The following is a 27,694-nucleotide window of genomic DNA, read 5'->3' on the forward strand; positions in this document are numbered from 1 at the left end:
CAGACAAGTTCACAGACAAACTTATGCCGATCAGCACAAACACAATCTGGAGATGTTTAGAGAGAGCAGTTTTAGTCATAGATTAATTCCTCAGTGCAGATCTGAGCTTAGCAGGAAGTCCTTCCTACCAACTGCAATTGTAGATTCTATGGCTGCAATCAGACTTTTCAATTCTCAGTAATTTTTATAAACTAATGTTTTCAACTTATAACTATATGCTGTGCAAGTGTTTTGATTTTTTATAGATATATATTTTTTCTAATTGATAGATATGACTATTAGGTCAATATTTAGATTATGGTGTTGGTGTTCATCGCGTTTGTGGGTTGTCTGTGCATCAAATGCTGCTTGTACAAAAAAATGTTCTTGTCAGGATCAATAAAGTATATATTATATTCTATTAAATCACATCCAAATTCATAATCTGTACATACAGAACTCAGGTCAAGGTTATCCTCGCCACTGAACATACAGGATGTGCCTAAAATGTGAACATGATTTAATATCACTAAAATGAAGAGAAAAAAAATCGATCTAATATTTATCATCTGTTGATATATTTACAGCTTCTTCTTTTTTTGCAATTCTCTTCTATTTTTTTCCTTGGTTCCACTTTATATACATTTCCATAAAGGGTCTGTTAATTTTTTAAATAATTAAACAGACTTTATTGATTACTTTTATTTTTTGCTTTCAAAATGTCGCCCTCATTGTTTTTTTTGTTTTTTTTAATTCATTTCTCAAATCTTAATTAAACTCCACAGCTGTAGTCAAGGCTGCACAGTAGAGTAAGTGGTTAGCACTTTCGCTTTGCAGCAAGACGATCCCCGGTTCAAATCCCGGCCTGGGCCTGGGATCTTTTTGCATGGAGTTTTGCATGTTCTCCCTGTGCATGCGTGGGTTTTCTCCGGGCACTCCGGCTTCCTCCCACAGTCCAAAAAAAATGCCGAGGTTAATTGATAACTCTAAACTGTCCGTAGGTGTGAATGTGAGTGTGATTGTTTGTCTGTATATGTAGCCCTGCGACAGACTGGCGACCTGTCCAGGCTGTCCCCTGCCTTCGCCCGAGTCAGCTGGGATAGGCTCCAGCACCCCCCGCGACCCTAGTGAGGATAAAGCGGTGTATGGAGAATGGATGGATGGATGGATGGAGCTGTAGTCAAAGTGCGCATGTCACTCATATTTACGGTAACAGCGCAACGTCATTTGTGGCTACACGGTTGCTACAGTAACCTTATTTTGAATTCCAATACGTCCATTAGCAGCGGAGACAACACTTAAGAAAGCTTGAAAAAAATGCATAAACGTTGTCAAAGCGGATATTCAAGTCCTGTGAAAGTTGTTGGGGAAGGTTAATACAAAAATGTTTTTCTTATTAGGCCAGAAAACGTACAAAGAAAGAGACACCGCCCATACGAGCCGCATGTGGAATAAAAACAAGCGCCCCTCTGCCTCCTCCACGCTCCGCGGAAGGGACATCAGCTCATACATCTTCTGCTCTCCGGCTAGGACGAAGGCGAAGCTACGACCCGCCTTCTGAAAACACATTCTTCCACAGAGTGAGTGACTTTCAGCCCAGACAGCCCAGTGCGACCGAATTCATTTTATTAGTGCCGCGACAAGGGGCCGAAACAAAGATGGAGAGCTGCAGCTTCCAGAGCCAGCTGCTGTCCGTCATGGAGGTGCTGGCCAAGGCGGCGGTGGAGGAGATCAACCGGCGAGTGGAGGACAGCTGTGCGGTGCTCCGGCTGGAGGTGAGCCAGAGCCGGCGGGACATCGAGCTGCTCAAGACCAAGTGCGAGGTGATGGAGGCGGAGCTGCGGAGGAGCCGGCTGAGAGCCCGAAGGAAAGGTGGGAGGTGGACCGAGGATGGTGCTCCCTGCTGGGTGGGAGATGATAACTTCTAGTAACGGAATGTCTCTCTGTTGTGTGATGTTCTTGCCCAGCAGGAGAGAGGTGTTCTCCTTTAGTCAAAGTAGTTCCCAACACAGAAAGTCAGAGGTCAGACTGGGACAGACACATGGATGCTGAGGCAACAAACCAACTCCAGCAGGTATCAATACAAGAAAATTATATTTGAACTATTTATTTATCTGCTTTTTCAATCAGTCAATTCATTTTTTTTTCATCCACGGTGGTCTAATATGGGCAGTTTTACTCGGTTTTGCATGGATGCACTCTGTGCAAACATTTACACAAACTTTATAGGTACAGATCTCAAGACCTCATTCTAAAAGTACCTGATGAATGGTGTTGTAGAGCTCCTCCTCTGTTTGCTGCTCCAATGCCAACAAACTTAACAGCTATAAATAAGACAGTGGTTAGGTAACCAGTTACTCAAAATGTTAATAAGTAATGAAACTTTATGCTTAAAGATTCTAATACTGCATTATAAGTACCTGATAAGTGATGTTGTAGACCTCCTTATCGGTTTAGAGATGGCTGCTCCAATGCCCACAAACTTGTCAGCTGTAAATACGACAGGTCCCAGATGAGGTATTAATCAGAATGTAAATGGCACTGAAACCTTACAGGGAAATGTCATGTTAGAAGAAAAACCGACGACCCAGACCCAATTTTGCAGCTGACTGCTGGAGGTTTTCTTTCAAAGTCTTTATATATCCTTCTTTCTTCATGATTCTTTCAGCCTTGACAAGATTCCCAGTTCCAGACGCACTGAAGCATCCGCACAGCATGATACTGCCACCACCGTGTTTAACCCTCATCAGTACACCTGGGTTCCATGCAGACCTCAGGGGTATATGACTTGTCATATTTTTTTATTTGTAAGTTGGATTTTTCTGTCCCTTTAGGTAGTCATCACCCACATAGTTGCCATCTCATACACCAAAGCTTATTTGTTTCCAATCAGGTTTGTGGTGTATATATGAAAAAATAATTTGGGGTACATGTGGACCCCAGCCAGACCTGAGCCAGACTGTGCATCTTTTATGTATGTTTGTGTCGTGTTGCTCTTGTGATGACTGCTACAGTTGCATTGTGTTTCATTTCAATTCAAGAGTTCTTACATTAATGTTGTAAGCAATACATGTCAGTAATCATCAATAGTAATTTCATTGTTTCTTTCATATTTGTATCTACAGACACATTTTAGAAAAATCTACATTGAGAGGAAATTTGAAACAGATGAAATATTACTGGGGTCCAGCTGGACCCCAAGTGTATGGATGAAAAAGGTTTTGCTACGTGTACTGATGAGGGTTAACTGTGGGAACGGTGTTCTTTGGGTTATACGTCTCTTCCTTCTCCAAACCTAAGCAGGGTCTCTCGTTTGGTCTCATCTGATCAAAGGATATGCTTCTAGTATTCCTTATCTTTCTTCAGGTTGTCCTCAGCAGACTTCAGTCTGGCTTGAAGGTGTCTCTTCTGTAGAAGTGGGGGGTTGGAGTTCAGTCCATTTCTTCTTTTTTTTTTCAGTCCATTTCTGTGCAGGGCTCTAGTGACAGTCTCCTTTGACACTACAGTTTCTGACTTAGCTAAGTCATTAACTGGTGCTTTGGTGGTTCTTCTAGCATCTTTAGACACATCTCCCACAAGTTTTCTTTCCAGAATTTTTGAAATCTTTCGCTTCCTTCCTCTGCCAGACTTGTTCTGTACTGTGTGGCTCTTTCTGAATTTCCTAATGAGACTTATCGCTTCACTTCTTGACACTTGGAAATGCTGTGATAACTTTGTAGACCCTTCTCCTGCTTTGTAAGCATCAACAATACTTTTCTCTTTTTGTTTTTGGTATTAAGCTTTTTTGATGAATTTATGATGCAGTTTTCTCCAGTTTCCTCCCACAGTCTAAAAAATATGCTGAGGTTAATTGATAAGTCTAAATTGCCCATAGGTGGGAATGTGAGTGTGATCGTTTGTCTGTATATGTAGCCCTGTGACAGACTGGCGACCTGTCCAGGGTGTCCTCTGCCTTCGCCCCAAGTCCCAAGTCAGCGAGGAAAGGCTCCAGTGTGTGAGTGTTTTGGCGGAAGGAGATGAGAGGCGGAAGCAAACGCCAGTGCACAAGTCGTGAAAGACAGAAGAAGAATCTGTATTGTTATTTATTTAAGCTCGCCTCGATTTTATGATTTGGCAAATTTTCAAATCGTCAGGTTTTAATAAGGCGAATTAATCAAATTAATTCGATTTATCGCCCAGCCCTGGTTTGATGGTAAGGAATTCAACAGAAATTACTGCTTCGTTTGCCCGATACACTAATATTTAGATTTTTAAGGGTGTTAAATGTAGCTTTGTGGCCAGTATGGGGGTTGAACCCATGACTTTGGTGTTATTAGTACCATGCTCTGACCAGCTGAGCTAACCGCTACAAACAAGGGCAAAGCAGAACCATGTGGCCTAATGGATAAGGTGTCTGACTTCGGATCAGAAGATTGAAGGTTCAAGTTCCTTTCTTGGTTGTTTAAAGCCACTGGGTTTCTCCCTGACTGTAGAATTGCAACCATGGCATTCTCTGAGTAGTCTAACGATGTGAGACAAATTTTAACTGCTACAAGTTTGAGGAAATAGCTCCTGTTCACTCTGTGCATGTACAAATGCACTTCCGCATTGAAACTGCCACGTCACAATTGTGACACACCATGGGGGATTAGCTCAAATGGTAGAGCGCTTGCTTCGCGTGCGAGAGGTAGCGAGATCGATGCTTGCATCCTCCAAAGTGTTTGCTAATGTAATTAGTTAGAAATATTAGCTAATATTTCTTGTTGTATCTTCTGCAATAATCCATCCAGCATGAAAATAAGTAAACACTGATTCAAATAACTATATTTTTTATAAAATCTGGATTTATACGTGTGTGAAAAAGAAAACAAGGAGAGGCATACTTGTGCTAAGGGCCTCTGGTAGTGGAGTCTGTAGGCGTCTTTACACCAAAGCTGACATTCACTCACTCAAAGTTTAGTCTGTGTCGGTTCTCTGTTATCACAAAGAAACTCATTGGTTGCTCATGTGGTAATGTGACTACATCCCCTCAAAATGTTAATTCGACACTGTTTTGTCGGATGTGCGGAACATGCGCTAATATTTAGACTTTTAAGGGTGTTAAATGTTGCTTTGTGTACGTTTTGGCCAGTATGGGGTTTGAACCCATGACCTTGGCGTTATTAGCACCACACTCTGACCAGCTGAGCTAACCGGCCTGGCTTCTGAAAGTTTTTTGGTCAAATTTGTTAGAAAATTCCACAAAATCTGGTGCAAAATGTTGGTTTGATGGTAAGGAATTCAACAGAAATTACTGTTTTGTTTGCCCGATACACTAATATTTAGATTTTTAAGGGTGTTAAATGTAGCTTTGTGGCCAGTATGGGGGTTGAACCCATGACCTTGGCGTTATTAGCACCACGCTCTGACCAGCTGAGCTAACCGGCCTGGCTTCTGAGAGTTTTTTGGTCAAATTTGTTCGAAAATTCCACAGAATCTGGTGCAAAATGTTGGTTTGATGGTAAGGAATTCAACAGAAATTACTGTTTTGTTTGCCCGATACACTAATATTTAGATTTTTAAGGGTGTTAAATGTAGCTTTGTGGCCAGTATGGGGGTTGAACCCATGACTTTGGTGTTATTAGCACCATGCTCTGACCAGCTGAGCTAACCGCTACAAACAAGGGCAAAGTAGAACCATGTGGCCTAATGGATAAGGTGTCTGACTTAGGATCAGAAGATTGAAGGTTCAAGTTCCTTTCTTGGTTGTTTAAAGCCACTGGGTCTCTCCCTGACTGTAGAATTGCAGCCAGGCCATTCTCTGAATAGTCTAACGATGTGAGACAAATTTTAACTGCTACAAGTTTGAGGAAATAGCTCCTGTTCACTCTGTGCATGTACAAATGCACTTCCGCATTGAAACTGCCACGTCACAATTGTGACACACCATGGGGGATTAGCTCAAATGGTAGAGCGCTTGCTTCGCGTGCGAGAGGTAGCGAGAGCGATGCTTGCATCCTCCAAAGTGTTTGCTAATGTAATTAGTTAGAAATATTAGCTAATATTTCTTGTTGTATCTTCTGCAATAATCCATCCAGCATGAAAATAAGTAAACACTGATTCAAATAACTATATTTTTTATAAAATCTGGATTTATACGTGTGTGAAAAAGAAAACAAGGAAAGAAGAGGCATACTTGTGCTAAGGGCCTCTGGTAGTGGAGTCTGTAGGCGTCTTTACACCAAAGCTGACATTCACTCACTCAAAGTTTAGTCTATGTCGGTTCTCTGTTATCACAAAGAAACTCATTGGTTGCTCATGTGGTAATGTGACTACATCCCCTCAAAATGTTAATTCGACACTGTTTTGTCGGATGTGCGGAACATGCGCTAATATTTAGACTTTTAAGGGTGTTAAATGTTGCTTTGTGTACGTTTTGGCCAGTATGGGGTTTGAACCCATGACCTTGGCGTTATTAGCACCACACTCTGACCAGCTGAGCTAACCGGCCTGGCTTCTGAAAGTTTTTTGGTCAAATTTGTTAGAAAATTCCACAAAATCTGGTGCAAAATGTTGGTTTGATGGTAAGGAATTCAACAGAAATTACTGTTTTGTTTGCCCGATACACTAATATTTAGATTTTTAAGGGTGTTAAATGTAGCTTTGTGGCCAGTATGGGGGTTGAACCCATGACCTTGGCGTTATTAGCACCACGCTCTGACCAGCTGAGCTAACCGGCCTGGCTTCTGAGAGTTTTTTGGTCAAATTTGTTCGAAAATTCCACAGAATCTGGTGCAAAATGTTGGTTTGATGGTAAGGAATTCAACAGAAATTACTGTTTTGTTTGCCCGATACACTAATATTTAGATTTTTAAGGGTGTTAAATGTAGCTTTGTGGCCAGTATGGGGGTTGAACCCATGACTTTGGTGTTATTAGCACCATGCTCTGACCAGCTGAGCTAACCGCTACAAACAAGGGCAAAGTAGAACCATGTGGCCTAATGGATAAGGTGTCTGACTTAGGATCAGAAGATTGAAGGTTCAAGTTCCTTTCTTGGTTGTTTAAAGCCACTGGGTCTCTCCCTGACTGTAGAATTGCAGCCAGGCCATTCTCTGAATAGTCTAACGATGTGAGACAAATTTTAACTGCTACAAGTTTGAGGAAATAGCTCCTGTTCACTCTGTGCATGTACAAATGCACTTCCGCATTGAAACTGCCACGTCACAATTGTGACACACCATGGGGGATTAGTTCAAATGGTAGAGCGCTTGCTTCGCGTGCGAGAGGTAGCGAGAGCGATGCTTGCATCCTCCAAAGTGTTTGCTAATGTAATTAGTTAGAAATATTAGCTAATATTTCTTGTTGTATCTTCTGCAATAATCCATCCAGCATGAAAATAAGTAAACACTGATTCAAATAACTATATTTTTTATAAAATCTGGATTTATACGTGTGTGAAAAAGAAAACAAGGAAAGAAGAGGCATACTTGTGCTAAGGGCCTCTGGTAGTGGAGTCTGTAGGCGTCTTTACACCAAAGCTGACATTCACTCACTCAAAGTTTAGTCTATGTCGGTTCTCTGTTATCACAAAGAAACTCATTGGTTGCTCATGTGGTAATGTGACTACATCCCCTCAAAATGTTAATTCGACACTGTTTTGTCGGATGTGCGGAACATGCGCTAATATTTAGACTTTTAAGGGTGTTAAATGTTGCTTTGTGTACGTTTTGGCCAGTATGGGGTTTGAACCCATGACCTTGGCGTTATTAGCACCACACTCTGACCAGCTGAGCTAACCGGCCTGGCTTCTGAAAGTTTTTTGGTCAAATTTGTTAGAAAATTCCACAAAATCTGGTGCAAAATGTTGGTTTGATGGTAAGGAATTCAACAGAAATTACTGTTTTGTTTGCCCGATACACTAATATTTAGATTTTTAAGGGTGTTAAATGTAGCTTTGTGGCCAGTATGGGGGTTGAACCCATGACCTTGGCGTTATTAGCACCACGCTCTGACCAGCTGAGCTAACCGGCCTGGCTTCTGAAAGTTTTTTGGTCAAATTTGTTCGAAAATTCCACAGAATCTGGTGCAAAATGTTGGTTTGATGGTAAGGAATTCAACAGAAATTACTGTTTTGTTTGCCCGATACACTAATATTTAGATTTTTAAGGGTGTTAAATGTAGCTTTGTGGCCAGTATGGGGGTTGAACCCATGACTTTGGTGTTATTAGCACCATGCTCTGACCAGCTGAGCTAACCGCTACAAACAAGGGCAAAGTAGAACCATGTGGCCTAATGGATAAGGTGTCTGACTTAGGATCAGAAGATTGAAGGTTCAAGTTCCTTTCTTGGTTGTTTAAAGCCACTGGGTTTCTCCCTGACTGTAGAATTGCAGCCAGGCCATTCTCTGAATAGTCTAACGATGTGAGACAAATTTTAACTGCTACAAGTTTGAGGAAATAGCTCCTGTTCACTCTGTGCATGTACAAATGCACTTCCGCATTGAAACTGCCACGTCACAATTGTGACACACCATGGGGGATTAGCTCAAATGGTAGAGCGCTTGCTTCGCGTGCGAGAGGTAGCGAGATCGATGCTTGCATCCTCCAAAGTGTTTGCTAATGTAATTAGTTAGAAATATTAGCTAATATTTCTTGTTGTATCTTCTGCAATAATCCATCCAGCATGAAAATAAGTAAACACTGATTCAAATAACTATATTTTTTATAAAATCTGGATTTATACGTGTGTGAAAAGAAAACAAGGAGAGGCATACTTGTGCTAAGGGCCTCTGGTAGTGGAGTCTGTAGGCGTCTTTACACCAAAGCTGACATTCACTCACTCAAAGTTTAGTCTATGTCGGTTCTCTGTTATCACAAAGAAACTCATTGGTTGCTCATGTGGTAATGTGACTACATCCCCTCAAAATGTTAATTCGACACTGTTTTGTCGGATGTGCGGAACATGCACTAATATTTAGACTTTTAAGGGTGTTAAATGTTGCTTTGTGCACTTTCTGGCCAGTATGGGGTTTGAACCCATGACCTTGGCGTTATTAGCACCACGCTCTGACCAGCTGAGCTAACCGGCCTGGCTTCTGAAGGTTTTTTGGTCAAATTTGTTCGAAAATTCCACAAAATCTGGTGCAAAATGTTGGTTTGATGGTAAGGAATTCAACAGAAATTACTGTTTCGTTTGCCCGACATGCTAATATTTAGATTTTTAAGGGTGTTAAATGTAGCTTTGTGGCCAGCATGGGGGTTGAACTCTTGACCTTGGCATTATTAGCCCCATGCTCTGATCAGTTGAGCTAACCAGCCTGACTTCTGAGAGTTTTTTTGGCCAAATTTGTTTGAAAATTGTACTAAATCTGGTGCAAAATATTGGTTTGATGTAGGGCTTGGCGATATGGCTAAAAAATAAAATCTCGATTTTTTTTTTTTAGTCATCTTGGACAATTACGATTTTAATCGATTTTTGTTGTTTCTTTGCGGTCTGTTTGCTATGGCTAGTGCTAGCCATGCTGCACTCCCGTACCTGCGAGCACTCTTCCCATTCTTTAGGATGCCTCTGCTGGAGGTGCTGAAATAGGTTAGTTATGCTGCTACTCTTCGTTTTCACAGTACTTTTGCAAACCTTGCACATGACTGTAGTTTGTTCTGTGTCAGTCTTTTCAAAGCCGAACCACTTCCATGTAATCGATGTAACATGACGCCCTTTTCTCACGACCAACTCTTTGTCTGCTGTTCTGTCCGCCATGACGGCGGTGTGAGTGTTTTGGCGGAAGGAGATGAGAGGCGGAAGCAAACGCCAGTGCACAAGTCGTGAAAGACAGAAGAAGAATCTGTATTGTTATATATTTAAGCTCGCCTCGATTTTACGATTTGGCAAATTTTCAAATTGTCAGGAAATAAAAAGGCGAATTAATTGAATTAATTCGATTTATCACCCAGCCCTAACTGTGAATAAGACATACAGCACTGGATCACATTAGACCAGATCTCAAACCACTATATGTAGGCGGGTTAAGTCTGTACTGTATTCTCCCAGAAAGGAAAAAAAATTATTTAAAACACAGTCTCTGATTTGTGTAACCTTTGTTCTGGTGTGGAAATGTAAAAAGGGAGATTTCACTATGTGTAGATTCTTAGTCATGCAGGTCACAGTAATCCTAAGAACTTCACTAGAAGGCTACTGGACGTCTCTTTGAGGTTCTTTCAGACTCTTTACCTCTCATTCAAGAGGCTTCCTCAGTTCTAACTGACAAATGAAGAGTCTTAGATATTTGTTTGAAACTGCAAGGAAAGAGGATCTCAGTACTGCATTATGAGTACCTGATAAGTGTTGCTGTAGTAAAGTTCTGGCCTAGATGATATCAAAGACTCTAAAGAGTCCATAAAACGTCGTTCCTGTTTTACATTTAATTCCAGTTTTTGTAATGTAAGATTAGTTTTGTAAAGTTTCTTGTTGTTTTCATTTATCAAAATTGATATGTATTTAAAAAAGGACTTACATGAGGGATTTTTTTTTACTCTGGCAACTCAGGCTTATTAATGGTTAGCAAATTATTAGTAAATTAGTTATTAGTTTCTATTAATTCGTCATAAGAGCCTGTTAATGATATATTGATTTTGCTTAGATATGTGGTATCAATTAACATTCAATATCAGCCAAAGAAATATGTTGTCTTTTTCTTGCTGCTAAATATTTCTTCTGACAGCAGAAATACATTTTAGTGAGTTTTGTTCTATAACTGTAAATTTTAAGAACTGCAGAGGAGATGTAAACTTACACCAACTGTTTTGCGTAAAGATGCTTTATGGATAAAGATAATTCTGAGGATTTTTTTGCTGGCGGTGAAGCACAACCTACACCACACTGTTGTACAGCCAATCCAAATAGAGTCAGTTTACAATGATGTTAAATAGTAGATCATGTTTTTTTGTTGTTCCATATGTGAGCTAAAAATAGAAAATTCTGGAAGAAAATTAAATAACAGAAGAAAAATGTTTTGTTCTACTCACGAAATTTCTGTTCTGTTCTATGTTAACCTTGTTTCAATCTTTCATGAGCTTTAGTTCCATTAAATTACGGTATCTTTGATCAGTCTGTAGCGCTTTGTAAACTGATTACTGTGTCTTCTACTAGTGTATTTATAATACTGTTCAGCTCACATTTACTTATATAGCACCAGTTCAAAACAGAAGTCATCTCAGGGCACTCCACATAGTATGGTCAAGACCTCATAATGTTATAGAGAGAAAGTGAACTATTCCCTTTCAGCTTTACAGTGGGAAGAAAAAAGTCAATTCTAACAGTAGAAACCTGTTACAACCATACTCAAGAGAATCTGTCTTGGAGAGAGAAAAGATGAATGATAAGAAACAAACAGACAACAAACAAGACAGTAGTAAACACTCGGCAGGTTGGTGAGGCCATTGAAAGCAGATCAGAAACCAAAGAGAAAAGAATAAAACACAAACTACAGGAGAGAGAAGACACACGACGTGCAATGGTGGCTTATAAATATGTCGAGAGTAGAGGTGCTCAGTGCATCATGGGAAGTCTCCCAGCAGCCTGGGCCAACAGCAGCATAACTGAAATATAAGCTTTATCAGAAATGAAAGTCTTAAGCCTAATCTTGAAAGTAGAGAGGGTTTGTGCCTCCTGAACCCAAACTGGGAACTGATTCCACAGCAGAGGAGCTTGATAGCTTAAAGCTCTGCCTCACAGTCTGCTTTTAGAAACCACAAGTACACCTGCAGTCTGAGAGCGAAGCCCTCTGTTAGGATAATATCATGTGATAAGGTGTTTAAGATGAGATGGAGCGTGGTAATTAAGAGTTTTATTTGTATGGAGAAAGATTTTAAATTCTATCCTGGATTTTACAGGGAACCAATCAAGAGAAGTTAATACGGGAAAAACATAATCTTTCTTACTGGTTCCTGTCAGAATTCTGGCTGCAGCATTTTGGATCAGTTTTTCAGAGAGTTAATAAAAAAATCCTGCCAATAACGAGTTACAGTGATCCATCCTCTAAGTTACAAATACATGGACTTTTTCAGCATCACTCTGACAGGATGTTCCTGATTTTGATGATATTGTGAAGATGAAAGAAGGTCATCTTACAGAATTATTTTATGTGAGTTAAAGGACGCATCCTGGTCAACAATAACTCCAAATTTCGTCACAGTAGAGCTGAAGGGCCACGGCAATGTCATCCAGAGTTTCTAAGGTGTTCAGGGCCAAATGCCATAACTTCAGTTTAATCTGAATTTATAGAAGAAAGTTACAGCTCCTCCAGCCCTATATATCCTTTGGACATGCTTTAAGTTTGCCTAACTGATTAGTTACATCTGGATTTATAAATAAATATAGACAGGTGTCATCTGCATAGCAATGCACGTTTAGGGAGTGTTTCTGAATAATATTGCTTTCGGGAAGCACGTACAAACTGAAAAGTATTTGTCTTAACACAGAACGCTTTTACACTTGTTTTAATTTTTTTCATTTGATTTATTTTAGACATGCCACAGTATCATGAAATCAGATCAGATAATTAGTAACCTTCACTGTAAAACATGAAACCAAAATATATCATTGTAGGATTTCTTAATTCTTAATCAAATTTTTCTTCAAGGAATTTAGAAATAAATTCAAGTTGGGATATCGGTGGATAATTGGTTAAATAGTCTGGATTATGAGAATTTTAAAAGCCAGCCAAATGTAGCTTAACATAAAGACACATTTATTGGATCTACAGAGCAACACCCTAGTTTAAATGGAGTCTAAAAGTCATGTTGATAGTTCAGGTGGAGCGACTATTGAATTTAAATCAGAGCAATCTACAGGAGAAAAGTCACGTGTGTCATCTCACTGGTTTGAGTATTAATGCTGAGGTTGCTGTTGCAGTGTGCAGACCTGGAGGCTGTTAATGAAGCTGATCGCATACAGATCAAAGAAGAGTGTGCAGAGGAGGACACATGGAGGAGCGAGCCAGACCACAGACTGAGTGAGTGCAGAGATACAAACACACTGTGGACTGGAGATCAAACTCAGTTTCCTCTATTTGCCCTGAGGGAATTCGACTGTGCGGAGGAGTTTCAGTCAGACATCACTTGACTTCCACACGACACAACAACCATATCAAAAGAGAAAATTACCTTTCTCGCACATGTAACCCTTCGGATACTCTGTTCAACCACTGGTTGAACAGCTAACAATGTTAGCTATAAAGGTAAAGAAATGCTATTTAACAGGTCATGTGATAAGAAGAATGCTGAATTTGGATTTTGTTGTGGCTTTGGGTCTTCCAGCCCTTTTCCTGTGAGTTTCCTCCAGTGTCTGAGAGCCTTTTGATGGTGATGGAAACTACACTTACTGACACCTTGACTTTCCTCACAGTTTCTCTGTAGAAAAGACCTACATTTTCAAGTGTTAAGGTGGTCTGTCTCTCTTCTATTGTTTTTTGCCTTTTCTTTGTCATTTTATAGCAACATACTACATTTTGTAGTACCATACTGTTCAAATAATGCTCTCGAAGGTATAGTGCCACGATGTGTTCCAACAATACTTTTATGCAGACAGAGGAGGTTGTAACTAATCAAGAAAGGTTGGGGCACCTGTAGGTTTTTGTAGCACCAACTTTCAAGGCTTGATCAACCTCCATTGCTGCAGAACAGCTTTAAGTTTACTTAAAGCCTACTTTTAAGTAAACGCCTACTTTTTAATTTACAAACAGCCTTAAGCATGGCTAAATTGAAAAATTCAGCATCTCTTGTCAATAATTATATTATTTTAAAGCTGAACAGTTGCATATTTGCTCTTATTTCTAATTTAAAACAAACAAAAACACAACAAACCTAAAATACAGGCCTCACTGAAGGAACTTAATGCAACAAAAGTCAGGACACTGTTCATTACTGAGAGTCAGATAGCTTGTTTTTCCAGTACTTTTGTATGTCCACATACACAATCTCCTCTGCATGGAGGATTGTTGCATACATTTTTAAAGGCGTATTCTGTCATTCTTTAGAGGCTATTTTGCAGCTGGAGGGGTTGTGCTGCTCTACCTTTCTCTTTAAAATACCTCAGAGGTTTTCCATTAGATTCAGGTCAGGGCACATACTTTTTCAGGTCATATTTTTCTGTGTTTTTTTTCCTTTAGAAATTCTGGCAGTGTGATTTTGACAGTTTGCTTTGGATGGTTTCCACGCTGGAGTATCCCTCTTCTGCCAAGCTTCTGCACACTGGGAGTCATGCTGTCAGCTTTGGTTCATCCACAGAAATTCACAGTGAATCTACAAAATTATTCTCCTCAACACCTTTTGCACTCATGTAGCCCCATATTTTCATGTTCCCACCTCTGTGCAATATCCTTAAAATCCTAAATTATTAAAAACTGTATCATATTTATGCATTATTGCTAAATTCACAAGCAGAGCATTTCCTTTTATTAACAATCAAAAAGGAATACTAGAGAAAAACTATACTGAAAAAGAGGTCTGAAAGTAGTAAATCTATGCAGCAAAAGTGAAAAATCTGATACACAAGTTAGAAACCTGTGGTCATTTGTGATTTCTGATTAGTCTAACTGCATGAGCATGGTTATAAAATGGCCTGTGGACACCAGAACTTGCTAAATTTTAGACCTAGGCACTGTGTCTGCATCAAGGCTTCAAATGACAAAAAAAGCCAGAATAACTGAAAAATCTGATTGCGAGACTTCATAACAACAAACAGATAGAGGGAGAATTGTCAAAGCACAGCTGCAACAGTCATCAGAAGGTATAAAGAACAAACCATAGTACCACTAATCAAGGCTGCAGTGGTTGTCCTCTTTAAATGATGCAAAAGAAAGTGAACCACTTTCACTGTGTAGCTCTGAAAAAACAGAGGGACAAGTGCTTCAGACTTGACTTATTACAGTTTTTCTCGATTGCTAAGACACATTCCTGGAAAGCTGCTCTCCTTTTCCCTAAACTGTGAACACAAAACCCAATTTTCAAGCTACATTCACAAAACCTCTGACTCTTCTTGCAAAACCAAACTTTCACCCCAAAACAGTTCAATCTGTGCTCAAAACTGAACTATGCTGTCAAATCACGCCTCAAGTCAATCTAAATTAAATACTCTACTGAGTAGTCACTAAACACTACATAGAAAAAAGGAAAACACAATGCTCAGGACATGAAGCGGTAGAAATAAATGTTTATTTAGGCTAAATGCATGTTGCAAAACAAAATACCATTTGTAACACTTGTACATAGAAAAAAGAATTTGCAAAAAAACAGAAATCCTGTGCATTTACATGTAGCACTTGTACGTAAAAATAAAGCACAAAAATATACAAATGAAGTACAAAGAAAAGAAGTGCATTACTCTGCCACAGCATCATTTCTCCGTACTGGGTCAGGCCACAGGAATTCATCGACATCACAGGTCACATTTTCTCTGGAAAGAAGGACCTAGTGTGTCTGATCCAGCCCTGACATGCATCAACAGAAACATCACCACATGTCAAGACCATTGATGGCAAAAGATTTTCCCAAACTATGGCTGCTGGTCAAAAACCTTCCACCTCCATGTGGAGAAGAATTCTTCTATAGGATTCAGAAAGGGAGAATATGGAGGCAGAAAAATCACAATAACTCGAGGGTTCATATTGAACCATTCCCAAATCAATAGTCCTCTATGAAAACTAACATTGTCCCCGATATATTTATGTGTATCATCAAAATCCAACTGAAAAACTCTCTGGAACAAACACACACAAAACTGAGGGAAAAGTCAGTCATGTACACTTTCTGTAATTTTACCAGCACTTGTGAAGCAGAATTTTCTCTGGCCGGGCAATGGGGGGAATAAACCCCTGGCATGCCGTATCCATGCTCCTCTTCTTAGATTTCTATCCATTGTAGTGCCTCACAAACCAGTGCTCTGGCTTATATGTACCCTCACATCATTAGCCACAAGTGTGATCAATTTTGAGTTGTTGTGTTCAACCGGTGACGCCTGAGCTTTAACTGTGTTTGACTTTTGCCACCTGTGCTCACCATTTTGCAACACAGGTGCATCACAACGACAGTGTGTTGACAAGATGTGTCTAAACAGGTGAAAAGTGCTTATGGTTTTGCCAAAAGAGTGACTGATTCAGCAAGTGGGTTCAGGCAACTGAGAATTTGGTTCAGACAATAGAGTTTAGTGTTTTAGCAATGGAGAAAAACTGTAATGGAAATCTAATTTTCTGTGAAAGCTAAGGCACTGCAAAGGACACTGCAGAATGTGAAACTCTATATATGCTGTCCCAGAAAAAAATAAAAACCCTGGCTTGCTCCTCAGTGCTGCAACATGAAAATTTGCTGAAGTAAGTGAAAAGAAGCTTCACGCAATTTGTTAACCTCAGACGAGTCCAGCGTGTTTAGCGTTAACATGTCCAGGACTGCCACAGTGAATGCATAGTCCTGACAGTGAAGCACAGAGGTGGTACTGTCATGATGTGGGCCTACATAAGTACAAATCTTGTTGTGGAAATGACATTCATAGATGCACTGTGAATGTTCATGGATTTACCAAAATATTGGCTGACTCCCAGTTTGCAGAAACTTGGCAGAAGAGGAATATCCCAGCTTGACCAGAGCACAGTGCCAAAAAAACACAAGAAAAAAAACAGCAAAAACGGAGACATGGACAAGTATGTTGTCTGACTTGAATCCAAAAGAACACCTTTAGGGTATTTTAAAGATAAAGGCAGAGCAACAAAACCCCTTCCAGCAAAAAGCACAGAAAAAAAGTCTTTGAGGAATAGCAGAACATTTCTCCAGAGATTTGTTAACTTCTATGCTGAGGAAAATTGACTGTCATCAAAAATACAAGTGGATACGAAAATTTAAAAAAATAAAGGGCTTGAATCTCAGACGTGGTATACTGTAAAGGTTTACTGACTTATATTGTGCTGAGTTTGTGATGTGGCACCTGCAATTTGAAGACATAACGGCTAGTTTTAAATTTTGCTGTAGAGGTATTGTAATTTCGTATCATTTGACATTGAAATGGTGCTGCACAGGTCTAGTAAACAGTTCTTTTCTATGTTTGTGTGAGAACTGACTGATCATATAGAGACCAACATTCATTCCTTCCCATAAACTTCACCAGTGTGCAACAAACGAACAAGCTTAGATTTGAACTGCTCAGTGAGATTTATCATTCTTGGATAATCCTCTGGTGCACTTCATTTATCCCGAGTCTGTATAAGTAATATATTCTCTGCTGTAATTGACAAGAGAAATTATCAACATGGGGTTTTCAGCTAAAGTTGAAAAATTGTGATTCTAATAACAGTAATTGCAGTCTATTTAAATGTTTGGTACATTGCTTTTGGTTATATTAAAGGGAGATATTTAAAGATTTAATGAGAGACTGATCAGACTTTGAGCTGCAAAAGCTCTACTTTAAAGCTACACTCACTCTCCTCTGCTTTCTTTAGTCTCTGGAGCTGAGCAGCTGCCATGTTTTGAAGCCACACCACCTGCCCGAACTGACAGCTTTGCAGAGCGTTACCACTCTTCTGAAAACCCAGCCAACCCTGAATCTCTGGTTCCCCCAACAGACAGCTACAACACTTTCCCAGAGCAGCAGCTCAACAGAAACCAGGATGAGGCAGAGCTTGTGGTGAAACACGAGAAAGAGGAAGAGCCCAAGGAGAACGCCGCTCCGCTCGATTCAACCTCCACATTTGCGACAGAGGAAGCAGATGCTCAGCTGTGGCCGACAAATCTGTGCAGAGACGCTGCTGATCCAGGCGTCTCATTCGCCAGGCAGCAGTTTGAGCAGATTCCTGCTGTGTTTGCATCTCAAACAAGCTTACATTTGGAAGATATGGCGCCCAGAATTCCCTCGGTGGACAAAACACACTCTGTGGTGGTGGTGAGCGCAGCTCGGGTGAAAAGACGAGCCAAAAGCTTTGGGTTTAAAAGGCCGCAACCGGATGAAGGACACAGTGCTTTGTCTCAGATTAATTCCTTGGACTCAAGTTTGATTCAGCAGCATCAGTATAGAGATGCAGCACCTCTCATAAGGAACCCAAACGAGGATCTGATGTCGCCGAACTCGACTGCCTCTCTGAGCCGTGGCAGCTTCGGCCTCGTGAGGAGGATGAGGGTGCCCTGGAGGTCCGGCCTCTGCGAGAAAAGGTTCAGCTGCTCATACTGCGATAAAAGCTTCACCCGGTTCAGTCAACTAAAAGAGCACCTGAGGAGTCACACGGGCGAGAAGCCATTCAGCTGCATGCAATGCGGCCGCAGCTTCACCAAGCAGTGTAACCTGATCAGGCACGCCGTGGTCCACAGCGGGGAGAAACCCCATGAGTGCACGCTGTGTGGGAAGTGCTTCACCCAGAGATCCAGCCTCAAGTCCCACCAAAAAACAGCTCACTGAGGTCACAGGGGTTTATTTTCTACATCTGCATCCTGTGTGTAATGACTTCAACGATGACACACTTTTTTCTGAAGAGTTTAACTGGAGAATGGCAAAATTTTGATAAAATCATTTTATCTGTTTTATTGTTGTGTTGCATTAGATTAATATATATCAGACAAGTATTAAGCTTAACCCTCTGAACCCCAAAACCTGCTGATGGGTCTGAAAGGCTTGTTGTCTTTATAAAATCCCCATAATAACACTATTTAACAGCCACAAACTGTAAAAACAGAGAGAATTGTCAGATTTTCAACTTTCTTAACTACTCTTCTGTGATGTTGTTACATTATGATATTTCATCAAAATCGCTTCAATTCTAGATGTCTCCGTTTCCTTTAAGCAGATTCTCTAAAAAAGAAAAATCTTGCACTCCTTGTCAGAACTGTGAAGCCTTCAGTGGCTCAGCTGCAACTAACAGTCAGAGGACGAAAATGTAGGGATTTGTAAGTTGAACTGCAGGCTGTGTTTACAAGTATGGAAAAAAACTAAAAATGTAAATGTAATATATCTGCAGTATAGAAAATCACCATTTTTTTCCAGTATTGGTAATGCTTGTAGAAACTTGAAAAAATGCCATATATGTATTTTTTTTGTAAAATATATAATCAAAGATGTTTAACTTCCATCTTTTCTTTTTTTATTATTTGTTGCGTTATAACTGTCATGATGCACACAAGACATTTTTGAGCTCTCTTTTCTTGTAACCATGGATGTGCTGTTTCCAAAGAGGTGCAGATCTTAATATAGCAGTAAAACAAATAAACCCAGTGAGTAAAATAATGTCACAGGAGTAAAAAAGAAACACCTAGAAACTATTTGGGGTTCTGAGGGTTAACATTATGAAACAATATCGAATGGACAACTGTGAAATTGTAATACCAAATTAAGCTTAATCTAAGAGAGCCTTTTCAACTGCTAATCATAACACACTACAAATACACATCAATTATATACTTCAAGTTTTTGCTCGACTTTTTCAAATGACTACTGAAGAGTTCTTTGAACGTGCAGATCTTTTCCTGTCGTTACTGGCAGCCGTGAGCTTCCTTTCTTTTTTGTACGGTATGATGATCCCTTAACTGACTCACAGCACTGACTTCTCCAGTGTAATCCATCGGTCTTATTACCAAATCTACATTTTCCAACAGTAAATAACTCCATGGCTGCCTGAAAGTGGAGAGAATTAATCATTAAAAATTCTGAAACATGACAAAAAAATACAAATCAACAGGTATGACCGTTTAAAAATGTTTTTAAAGGCTTCTGTAAAATGACAAAACCGTTTCTAGGGGAGTTTAACCACTTATTAATGTGTTTTGTAATTCACTCAACATATCGTGTATAAAGGTTTTATTGTCAAATTGTATTAGAACAATATTGTGATATTTGATTTTGTCATTATTGATTGTCGATAAAAAATTGTATTTATTTATTTATGGAGGACTTTTTATGCCATTATTACAGAGAGATAGAAAAAACAAACAAGTTTCTGACTGATTATAACGCACAGCTGGTGTCTCAACACATCTGGCTGCACTGTGGGATGTTTTGAGTCGTGAGAGAATTTTTTTTTATTAAAATTGGCATGAAAGTAGGTTGAAAGTTTATCAGACAACCTGTGATTCCCACCATCAGGTCACATATGTAGGACAGACATGTAGGACGATATAAGCCCTCCAGCAAGGAGAGAAAACACCCTAATGAGAGGCTGCTGGTGTCATTTTCCTCCCTTTGTTCTTTGATCTCCTGTCTGCTCATCCTCATTCCTCATTCAATATTAGTTTCTTTTATTACATGCAGCTTCAGTTGCGATTATTTAATTTACTGCTGCTAATTTTGTGGAGCCTAAATCAAACCGAGACAAGAAAATAAAACTGCTCTGCATTTTAACTTGGACTCCTGTCACATATGTGTGTCTCCTGCACACTAAAGCTTACAGTTTAGGGACTGGACTGAATCTAAAATCTGTTTACTTCTGGTTTCAGGCCTTTACATACACTCACCGGCCACTTTATTAGGTACACCTGTTCCTGTGCTTGTTAACACAAATAGCTCATCAGTTAATCACATGGCCACATCTCATTGCATTCAGGCATGTAGACGTGGTCAAAACAACTTACTGGAGTTCAAACCGAGCATCAGAATGGGGAAGAAAGAGGATTTAAGTGACTTTGAACGTGGCATGGTTGTTGGTGCCAGGCGGGCTGGTCTGAGTATTTCACAAACTGCTGATCTACTGGGATTTTCACGCACAATCATCTCTAGGGTTTACAGAGAATGGTCTGAAAAAGAGAAAATATCCAATGAGCAGCAGTTGTTTGGAGCAAAATGTCTTGTTGATGTGAGAGGTCAGAAGAGAACGGGCAGACTGGTTGGAGATGATAGAAAGGCAACAGTAAGTCAAATAACCACTCCCACAGGCTGACCAAAACTGGACAATAGAAAATTGGAAAAACGTTGCCTGGTCTGATGAGTCCCCATTTCAGCTGCAACATTCAGATACTGGGGTCAGAATGTGGACTAAACAACACGAAAACATGGATCCATCCTCCCTTGCATCAGGGCTTTAAGTTGATGGTGGTGGTGTAATGGTGTGGGGAATATTTTCTTGGCACACTTTGGGCCCCTTAGTACCAAATGAGCATCATTTAAACACCACAGCATACCTGAGTATTGTTGCTGACCATGTCCATCCCTTTATGAGGAAGGTGTACCTAATCAAGTGGCCACCGAGTGTATACTTGTAGTTCTCCAACATCTTCAACCTACCTGTAGCTAAATTCAACCTTTCAAGAACTATACTAGAATACCAGTAAGATGGAAATCCTTGTTCGTCCACCCGGTTGAAGTGCACACACACTGTGTACTAAATGACAGCATCTTGGGTCTGATTCCAGCCCTCTTTGTCTCTCTTCAGCTGTCCCTATAAAAAAATATCAGAAATCATAAACTCATCTTTAACAGAACATTTGATTACAGATTTGGAATGTTTGTCCAGTAACTGAACACTGTCAAGTCAAATCTGTGAATGATTTTTGTAGCTCTCAGTCAGGATTGCTTCAAGAGGAGGAGAATCAGTTTCCGTACTATTGCCGATTTCTCATTGAAGATGATGTTACTTTTTTTTTTAAAATTGCATAATAAAAAAACTGTATTTAAAGCAGGAGTAGGCTGTAGTGTCACGGAAGCTTCAATTAATGACCACGACGTATCTGTCTTTGTGAAATTTTACTGAACATATGCTGCAGCATTATATGGAGAAAAGGGTAAAAATGCAATGTAAACAAACCCACATCGGCATCTCATCACGGAGATTCATTTCTTCAAGTACCGCCAATACACGCAAGACACTTCCTCAAAAAAGAGCTTCAAAATAAAAGCACTTCCTGCTCACAGCAATAAAACATTATTAGTCAGAATAAACTAACTTATTCATTTACGGATTTTCTATTGCAATTACTGTTCCATGTAACACATTTTATGCAACTGAATATAATGAATTGCTTATTTAATTATTTTAGCCTTAATAATTCACAACATAGGTAGCTTTTTAAATGTCTAGTTTTTTCACATTTGGTGTTATTGGGCAAAAATTCTGCAATAATGTTTCAGTATATTGTAATTCAAATGGTTTGAGAGGAAAATAGACGGTAGCACCGTCTCATGGCTGCTTGTTTTCACTTTGCAGCCCAAATCGTATACTTTTTATTTGCCCTTACAAAGTACATACTGTTCCATGCAGTATGCACACAACTGGTGTACTATGTAGTATGGTAGTTAGGATACTGGAATGTACCATGGCCTGTCATGGCAGATTTTGGCCAATCATGCGTCTTTTCAGATCAGGTGAGATGGATTAAGGAGTTGGGAACAAGATGTGGTGTCTGAATGGATTAAATAGTGGACTTTGGTCCCATTAGAAGCGGACAATGAATGTTGACTTTTAGCTTTTGACTAATTTTGCAGCAGCATATGACCACCTAGTGTCAGGGTTTAATACAGAGAAAGGAAAGCTACAGTTTGAGGGCTCAAATTTCTTCAAAACTACACAATTAAAATTGCCAGTGTCTTGTTAATGGAACTGATTCTTAATGATTAAACTGACAACCCACCTGCAGAAACCACCTGGACGTTTTGATCAGGATGTGAAGTCTGGGTCTTTAGACAGCTAAAGAAACAAAAAACATCTTTTGGCTGTATTTTTTTTACAATTTTATCACCATTATCAAAAAAATCTATTCTGACATGAATATGGAGAGTTGCCTTTTGACCTGCAATTTTTCAAGTATAAACATTTAAAAGATCCATATAACTTAACAACACAGAATCATTTCTTTGACTGGCTGACATTAGTTTTATTATTTGTAATGCAACAGGACTGACTTTTAATGCCTAAAATCACAACTCACCTGCATAAACCACATGTCTCTTGGTCAGGATGTGAAACCTTTGACAGCTCCAATCGATGGCTTCGGTTTCCGGACTTGCAAATTAAACCTGAAAGCTCAAGTTTCATTTATTTTAAAAGGAATACAGCTTCCTGAAATCTAAGTAAAGTCTGTCTGTTTTGTGGCTGAGATGAAAAAGAATGAGAAACACAAGTAAAACTCAGGTAAGCTTTTGTTATTCAATCAGGAAAAAAAACAAAAAAAACCCATCTCAATCTGTTTCAACAAAGCGGGTAACAAACTTTTTACACAAATGTACAAAGGTAAGACATTAAATGTTTTGTTTTATCTCATAAATATCCTGCAAAAAAAAACAAAAAACTGTGTGCTACAAGTTGCATAGAAAAGTAGTGATAAGAGAGCGCTGTATGCTGTATAGGTCACTGTACATGTGCATTTTAGTTCGTACTGACGTCATCCGATCAACAGAATGGAAGAAAAGTAAATGAAGTGCTGGAGGGAGTCGAGGCAAATATGTTCAACAATGTCAAGCTAATTTCACTGAGTTTGTACACTGAAAACTGTTCTGATAAACATTTACAACGATTATAATACTCATTCAAGAGGACGTGTACTGAAATAGCGAAGACACTGCAAATTCTTGTGCTAATTCAGACATGAAACGGAGTGAAAAGTACGACATGTCGTGAGAACTTAATGAAACGAAACCAGATGTTAGCAGCTACCACATACGGAGGAGTTTCTGCAGAAAACCACTTCATAGCATCACGTGTATAATTTAATCAGTCGATAAATTACTCCAAAGAACAATAGCATTTATTAAATACTGATCATTTGTGATGATTTTTAGTGGCTTAAATGTTTCTCACAGAGCAGAACATGAGGCCTTCTGATTGGCAGAGTGGAACACCAGGTTGTGCTGTTTCTATTTTCTAAAGCTTATTCCACCAAATCGACTCATGTGCTGCTTCCAAGTGAAATAACTTATCACTTGAGTTTTCAGGTAAGTTAAGGGTTTGCTGTGCATTTAGGAAGCTGTAATTCAGGTTTAATTAAATCTGTTGGACACATTTAGTCGGATCAGTAATGCCTCTGCATGTTAATACAAACATGGCAACTTTTTTACCCACAGCAAAAACCTCGTTTTATAACACTGCCTCAAGAAATATTTGACTGTGGATTACTTGTTTGGGTGCATGTCGTGTAATTTACTTTTAATTTCAAGTTAGCCACCGTAATCTTTTGGTAATAACCAGGTGAGGCTACTGAGAGCATTGAAGTGGGTAAGATTGAGTTCAGTCATTAATAAAGTCAAACTTTTGATGATTGTTATGTCTTTTAAAAGTAGCTGTGTATAGTTTTAATCTTTTTTTTAGGGTGGTAAGCCATCATAACTGTTTTTTGGCTTCATTGTTTAACCATTTTATCACCGTCAACAGAATTGCAAGAAAGGACAGCTTTGAAAAGTCAATTCTGACTCGTGAAATTCAAGCTTTTACTTAAAAAAAAACCCATTATGACGTGAGTTTTACAATGTCCTTGTTTCCCAACAGTTTGTTTTCTGGATTTAATATCTCGATGGCTCCTCTGTGATTAATTTAAGGTGTCTGATTCTGTGAAATGACTGTGTTGTCTCCAAGTGCTACCAAACTGCTGTACTTTTGAAGTAAGTGGGCCAAAAGATGCCAAAACCATCAGAAAGGTCCTTAAAGAGTTCATAAAGACACAGTTACAGTCATGGAGTCCACTGCGAATGTTTATCTTATAGAATAAATAACTAAAAGGGATGAGCTGCACAAAATCATCTGTGAATTCAGTGTAGAAATGGTGGTTGGTATAAAATCTGAGGTTACGTGAGTTTTTCAGCACAGTTTTCTCTCCTAAACATCAGCACACGGTTTCATATATTAGAAAGATGTGGGATTGTTTTTTTGATTTAGTATTTGTTTCAGTGAACACATTAAGTATCATAACAGACTTTTTTTTTTACATTCACACGCAACAATAGGGATCTTCAATACCCCTCATCAGAGACAAAATGCAGACCACAGGAAACCTTTAAAGGGGAAAAAATCTACATCTCACAGTATTAAATATAAACAACCTTTTCAGAAAAATAATCTCTCTGCAGAGTGTCTATTGTGTTGATAAATGTGCTAACTGGGGACTGTCACGCTTGGGTGAGAGCTCTGACAAAATCTAGCTCTTCAACATGTGATACATTCACTTGAAAGATAAAAATCAAGTGCTTTTTTTCCTTTTTATTCATACAAAATCTCCGTGCATGCGTCTAGTCGGGTCGGTTTGAAATCCATTTTCTGCTGCCTCCGTGGCCTCCCAGGTCCAAAACCACCGCATCTTTCCACTGTCACCTCCATGTGTGGTTACATTGTGTCCGTCCCTCTTCCTCGTCCCTCCTCTTCCTGTAGGCTGCTGGAACAGTCCATCACCTCCCCACTGTCTCTGTCGCTGCTGGGGACCACCGGAGACCAGCTCTCCCCAAACACATCCTTCCCCTCGCCCGCCTCCCCATCACCGTCCTCCCCTCCTCTCAGCCTGCAGTAAGGTGGGATCTCGACCACGACGTATTTCTTCGCCCAGTCGCTCAGCACTGACTTCTGACGGACGTCAGTCCCCATCAGGCCTGCGTCGGACTTGGAATTAGCAACTGAGGGGAAGGGAAAGAAAATGGGTCAGAAAAATAAAATCATTGCAATATTTGGTGAAATTGTCTAGAAGCTCCTGAGAATATTTATCATTACCAGATGGAGCCCAAACCTCTACAAAAGAGGCAGAAATGTAATTATTGTTCTTGTTTGCAGATGGTATTTTCCATATGACTGGTGTATATTTATGTACAACACCTAGAACTCATCTCATGGATTTGTGCTTTTTGTATGTCTTTTGCATAATGCATGTTATTTATTTATTTATTTATTTAGGATGGGACAGTGCATATTAATCAACATGAGTCCAACAAAGTCCACATGTAATTATGCCAGAGTTAGCCAGAGTGGCTGATTTTCATCTGTAGTCCCAGGGCAGGTTGATGTTACAAGATTAAAACAAGGCCACACAACATGAAACAAAATTAAAAGTCATTGGACATTGTACAAGCAACAATATACCAACTGAATAAGACACAAGAAAAGAAAAAATGGACTATAAGGAAATTGATAAAAACTACATGTCTACGCTATGGCTACAGGTTTGATTATCAAGAAGCCAAAGTTTGACTGATCTACTGAAAGATCCAAGAGAAGAAATCTGTCTGATAAGTGATGGAACATTATTCCAGGTTTCAGCTGCCTTTACTGAGAGGCTCATCTTACCGATCGTGCTGCTTCTGTATGGAATGGCAGTCTCCTCTGCTTTGAGATCGTGTTGCTCTGGATGAATTGCCTCAGAGGAGGCGGTGCCAGGCCATTTAATATTTTATAAACCAATATTAAGTCATAAAATTTGGTAATGTTCTCCCAACTAAAAAACTTGTATTTTGAGAGAATATGACAGTGTTGACCACACCTCTTGCATTTTGTTTAAACCAGTAACCAAAATGAAAATGAGCACAGAGATAAGAAAAACTGTTTACAGATGCTGCATAACTGTATGCTTGATGACCACTAGATAAAAATCCTGCACCTGCAGAATGAGAAGTCACATCCTTTCTACTTGCGACACAAACAGAAGCTGTTCATATTCATATTCATTCTTAGTTTTGGTAGTTAGATTTCAGAAAGTGTGAGAACTTTGAGCTCACAAATGATCACTAATGGAAAACATAATAACTCGAGAGAGAAATTCACTGTAAGACATGCAGTCATCAGTGGAATGAGGGAAATAATATTACATTTTTATTCCAAGTCTCACTTCTTTCTCACAATATGTAGAAGCTGCTTACACAGCACTGAGCAGAGGTTTCTCTTTCTGGTCATTATATGCAAATTGTACACCCCACGTATGATGTAGTCTTACAAGAAAAGACATGTATCACGTGTGCACAAACCTGCATCTTACAAATTAGACTGTATGTTGTAATTCATTTACTTAGAGATAGTAAAGTAATCTGTTACTGCTTCTATTCTATCGCTTCTATTTTACCGGCGCAGCTTTTCCAGTGTTTACGGCATTGGTTATCAGCTCAGGAAACAGACCAATTATGTACAAGTTCAGACATCTCATGTGACACTACTCAGCCAATCAATTGGTCTCTGCATTTCAGGTGCTAAACATCACAGCTGCGTTCAGAAAACAGGTGAGAGACAGACAAAAAGAAAAATAAATAAATCAACACTGAGAAAGTAGCCGTGCACATGCTGACAGTGTTTGGTCCAACATACAGCTGTGAGGCAGCTTCTCAACTATGAACATAATCAAAACTAAATATTGTTACAGACTGACCAATGGACCTCCAAATGTGTCTGAGAATGACCCTGACATCGTTCAGGCCACACTTCAAAACACTGGCAGGACAAGCTGCAGCTCAGTTCTCCCATTAAGCAGCAGAGGTATAAGGGGAGTGATATCAGACAGCAAAAACAATGTAAAAGTGTTCAATTGTTTACATTTTTTTAGATTTGGGTATTGTTAAAGATGTTTATAAGTTGGTTCAGGTAGTTCAGTCATCATTTTTTTCAAAGTCTGCACTTTATTTTAAGATGTACGATTATATCAAAAGTTATTTATCAATAAATGTTGTCAAAATGTTATTGAACCATACTGAATTTATTTGATTTGACCGTCTGTTACTGATTGCATGCAGACTCTAATAAAACTACTAGGTTACATCAACATATATCACACTAATTAAAGTTAGACATTATGATTTTCTGGACCTTTGCTTTAATACATTTTCTCTGACTGGACCTCTGAA

General features: G+C 39.3%; 2 protein-coding genes and 7 non-coding genes across 10 annotated transcripts in view; 1 reads left to right on the forward strand and 8 right to left on the reverse strand.

The window, feature by feature from the left end:
* The first annotated feature begins 1,200 nt into the window (after positions 1-1,200).
* On the forward strand, positions 1,201-20,302 carry si:ch211-155e24.3 (uncharacterized protein LOC100150696 homolog). Of its 2 annotated transcripts, none has more exons than XM_051953381.1 (4): positions 1,201-1,851; positions 1,947-2,053; positions 12,848-12,947; positions 17,421-20,302. In XM_051953381.1, the coding sequence occupies exons 1-4, from the start codon at positions 1,638-1,640 to the stop codon at positions 18,368-18,370; spliced, it is 1,371 nt and encodes a 456-aa protein (XP_051809341.1). In that variant the 5' UTR covers positions 1,201-1,637; the 3' UTR covers positions 18,371-20,302. The 2 variants fall into 2 exon arrangements, with proteins under 2 accessions (XP_051809341.1, XP_022072330.1); XM_022216638.2 differs by having other exon boundaries at positions 1,224-1,851; positions 1,950-2,053.
* trnai-aau (transfer RNA isoleucine (anticodon AAU)) lies at positions 5,083-5,156 on the reverse strand. The gene has a single exon. It is a non-coding gene; the product is annotated as a tRNA-Ile (tRNA).
* On the reverse strand, positions 5,312-5,385 carry trnai-aau (transfer RNA isoleucine (anticodon AAU)). The gene has a single exon. It is a non-coding gene; the product is annotated as a tRNA-Ile (tRNA).
* On the reverse strand, positions 6,375-6,448 carry trnai-aau (transfer RNA isoleucine (anticodon AAU)). Its single transcript has one exon. It is a non-coding gene; the product is annotated as a tRNA-Ile (tRNA).
* Positions 6,604-6,677, reverse strand: trnai-aau (transfer RNA isoleucine (anticodon AAU)). The gene has a single exon. It is a non-coding gene; the product is annotated as a tRNA-Ile (tRNA).
* Positions 7,667-7,740, reverse strand: trnai-aau (transfer RNA isoleucine (anticodon AAU)). The gene has a single exon. It is a non-coding gene; the product is annotated as a tRNA-Ile (tRNA).
* On the reverse strand, positions 7,896-7,969 carry trnai-aau (transfer RNA isoleucine (anticodon AAU)). The gene has a single exon. It is a non-coding gene; the product is annotated as a tRNA-Ile (tRNA).
* Positions 8,953-9,026, reverse strand: trnai-aau (transfer RNA isoleucine (anticodon AAU)). The gene has a single exon. It is a non-coding gene; the product is annotated as a tRNA-Ile (tRNA).
* Positions 20,303-23,020: 2,718 nt separating the features above from the next.
* tesk2 (testis associated actin remodelling kinase 2) overlaps positions 23,021-27,694 on the reverse strand; it is a 42,806-nt gene continuing 38,132 nt past the window's right edge. The window contains exon 13 of the mRNA XM_051953363.1: positions 23,021-25,489. Coding sequence (XP_051809323.1) covers positions 25,206-25,489 — 284 coding nt within the window. The 3' untranslated portion in view covers positions 23,021-25,205. The remainder of the gene's footprint in view (positions 25,490-27,694) is intronic.

This window comes from Acanthochromis polyacanthus, chromosome 9 (assembly GCF_021347895.1).
Source record: "Acanthochromis polyacanthus isolate Apoly-LR-REF ecotype Palm Island chromosome 9, KAUST_Apoly_ChrSc, whole genome shotgun sequence".
NCBI lineage: Eukaryota > Metazoa > Chordata > Actinopteri > Pomacentridae > Acanthochromis > Acanthochromis polyacanthus.

Bases quoted from the DNA above. Each gene is read 5' to 3' on its own strand.
- si:ch211-155e24.3 (XM_051953381.1), top strand. From the start codon at position 1,638: ATGGAGAGCTGCAGCTTCCAGAGCCAGCTGCTGTCCGTCATGGAGGTG. The intron at 1,852-1,946 runs GTGGGAGGTGGA...GTTCTTGCCCAG, and splicing joins GCTGAGAGCCCGAAGGAAAG to CAGGAGAGAGGTGTTCTCCT. The intron at 12,948-17,420 runs GTGAGTGCAGAG...TGCTTTCTTTAG, and splicing joins CGAGCCAGACCACAGACTGA to TCTCTGGAGCTGAGCAGCTG.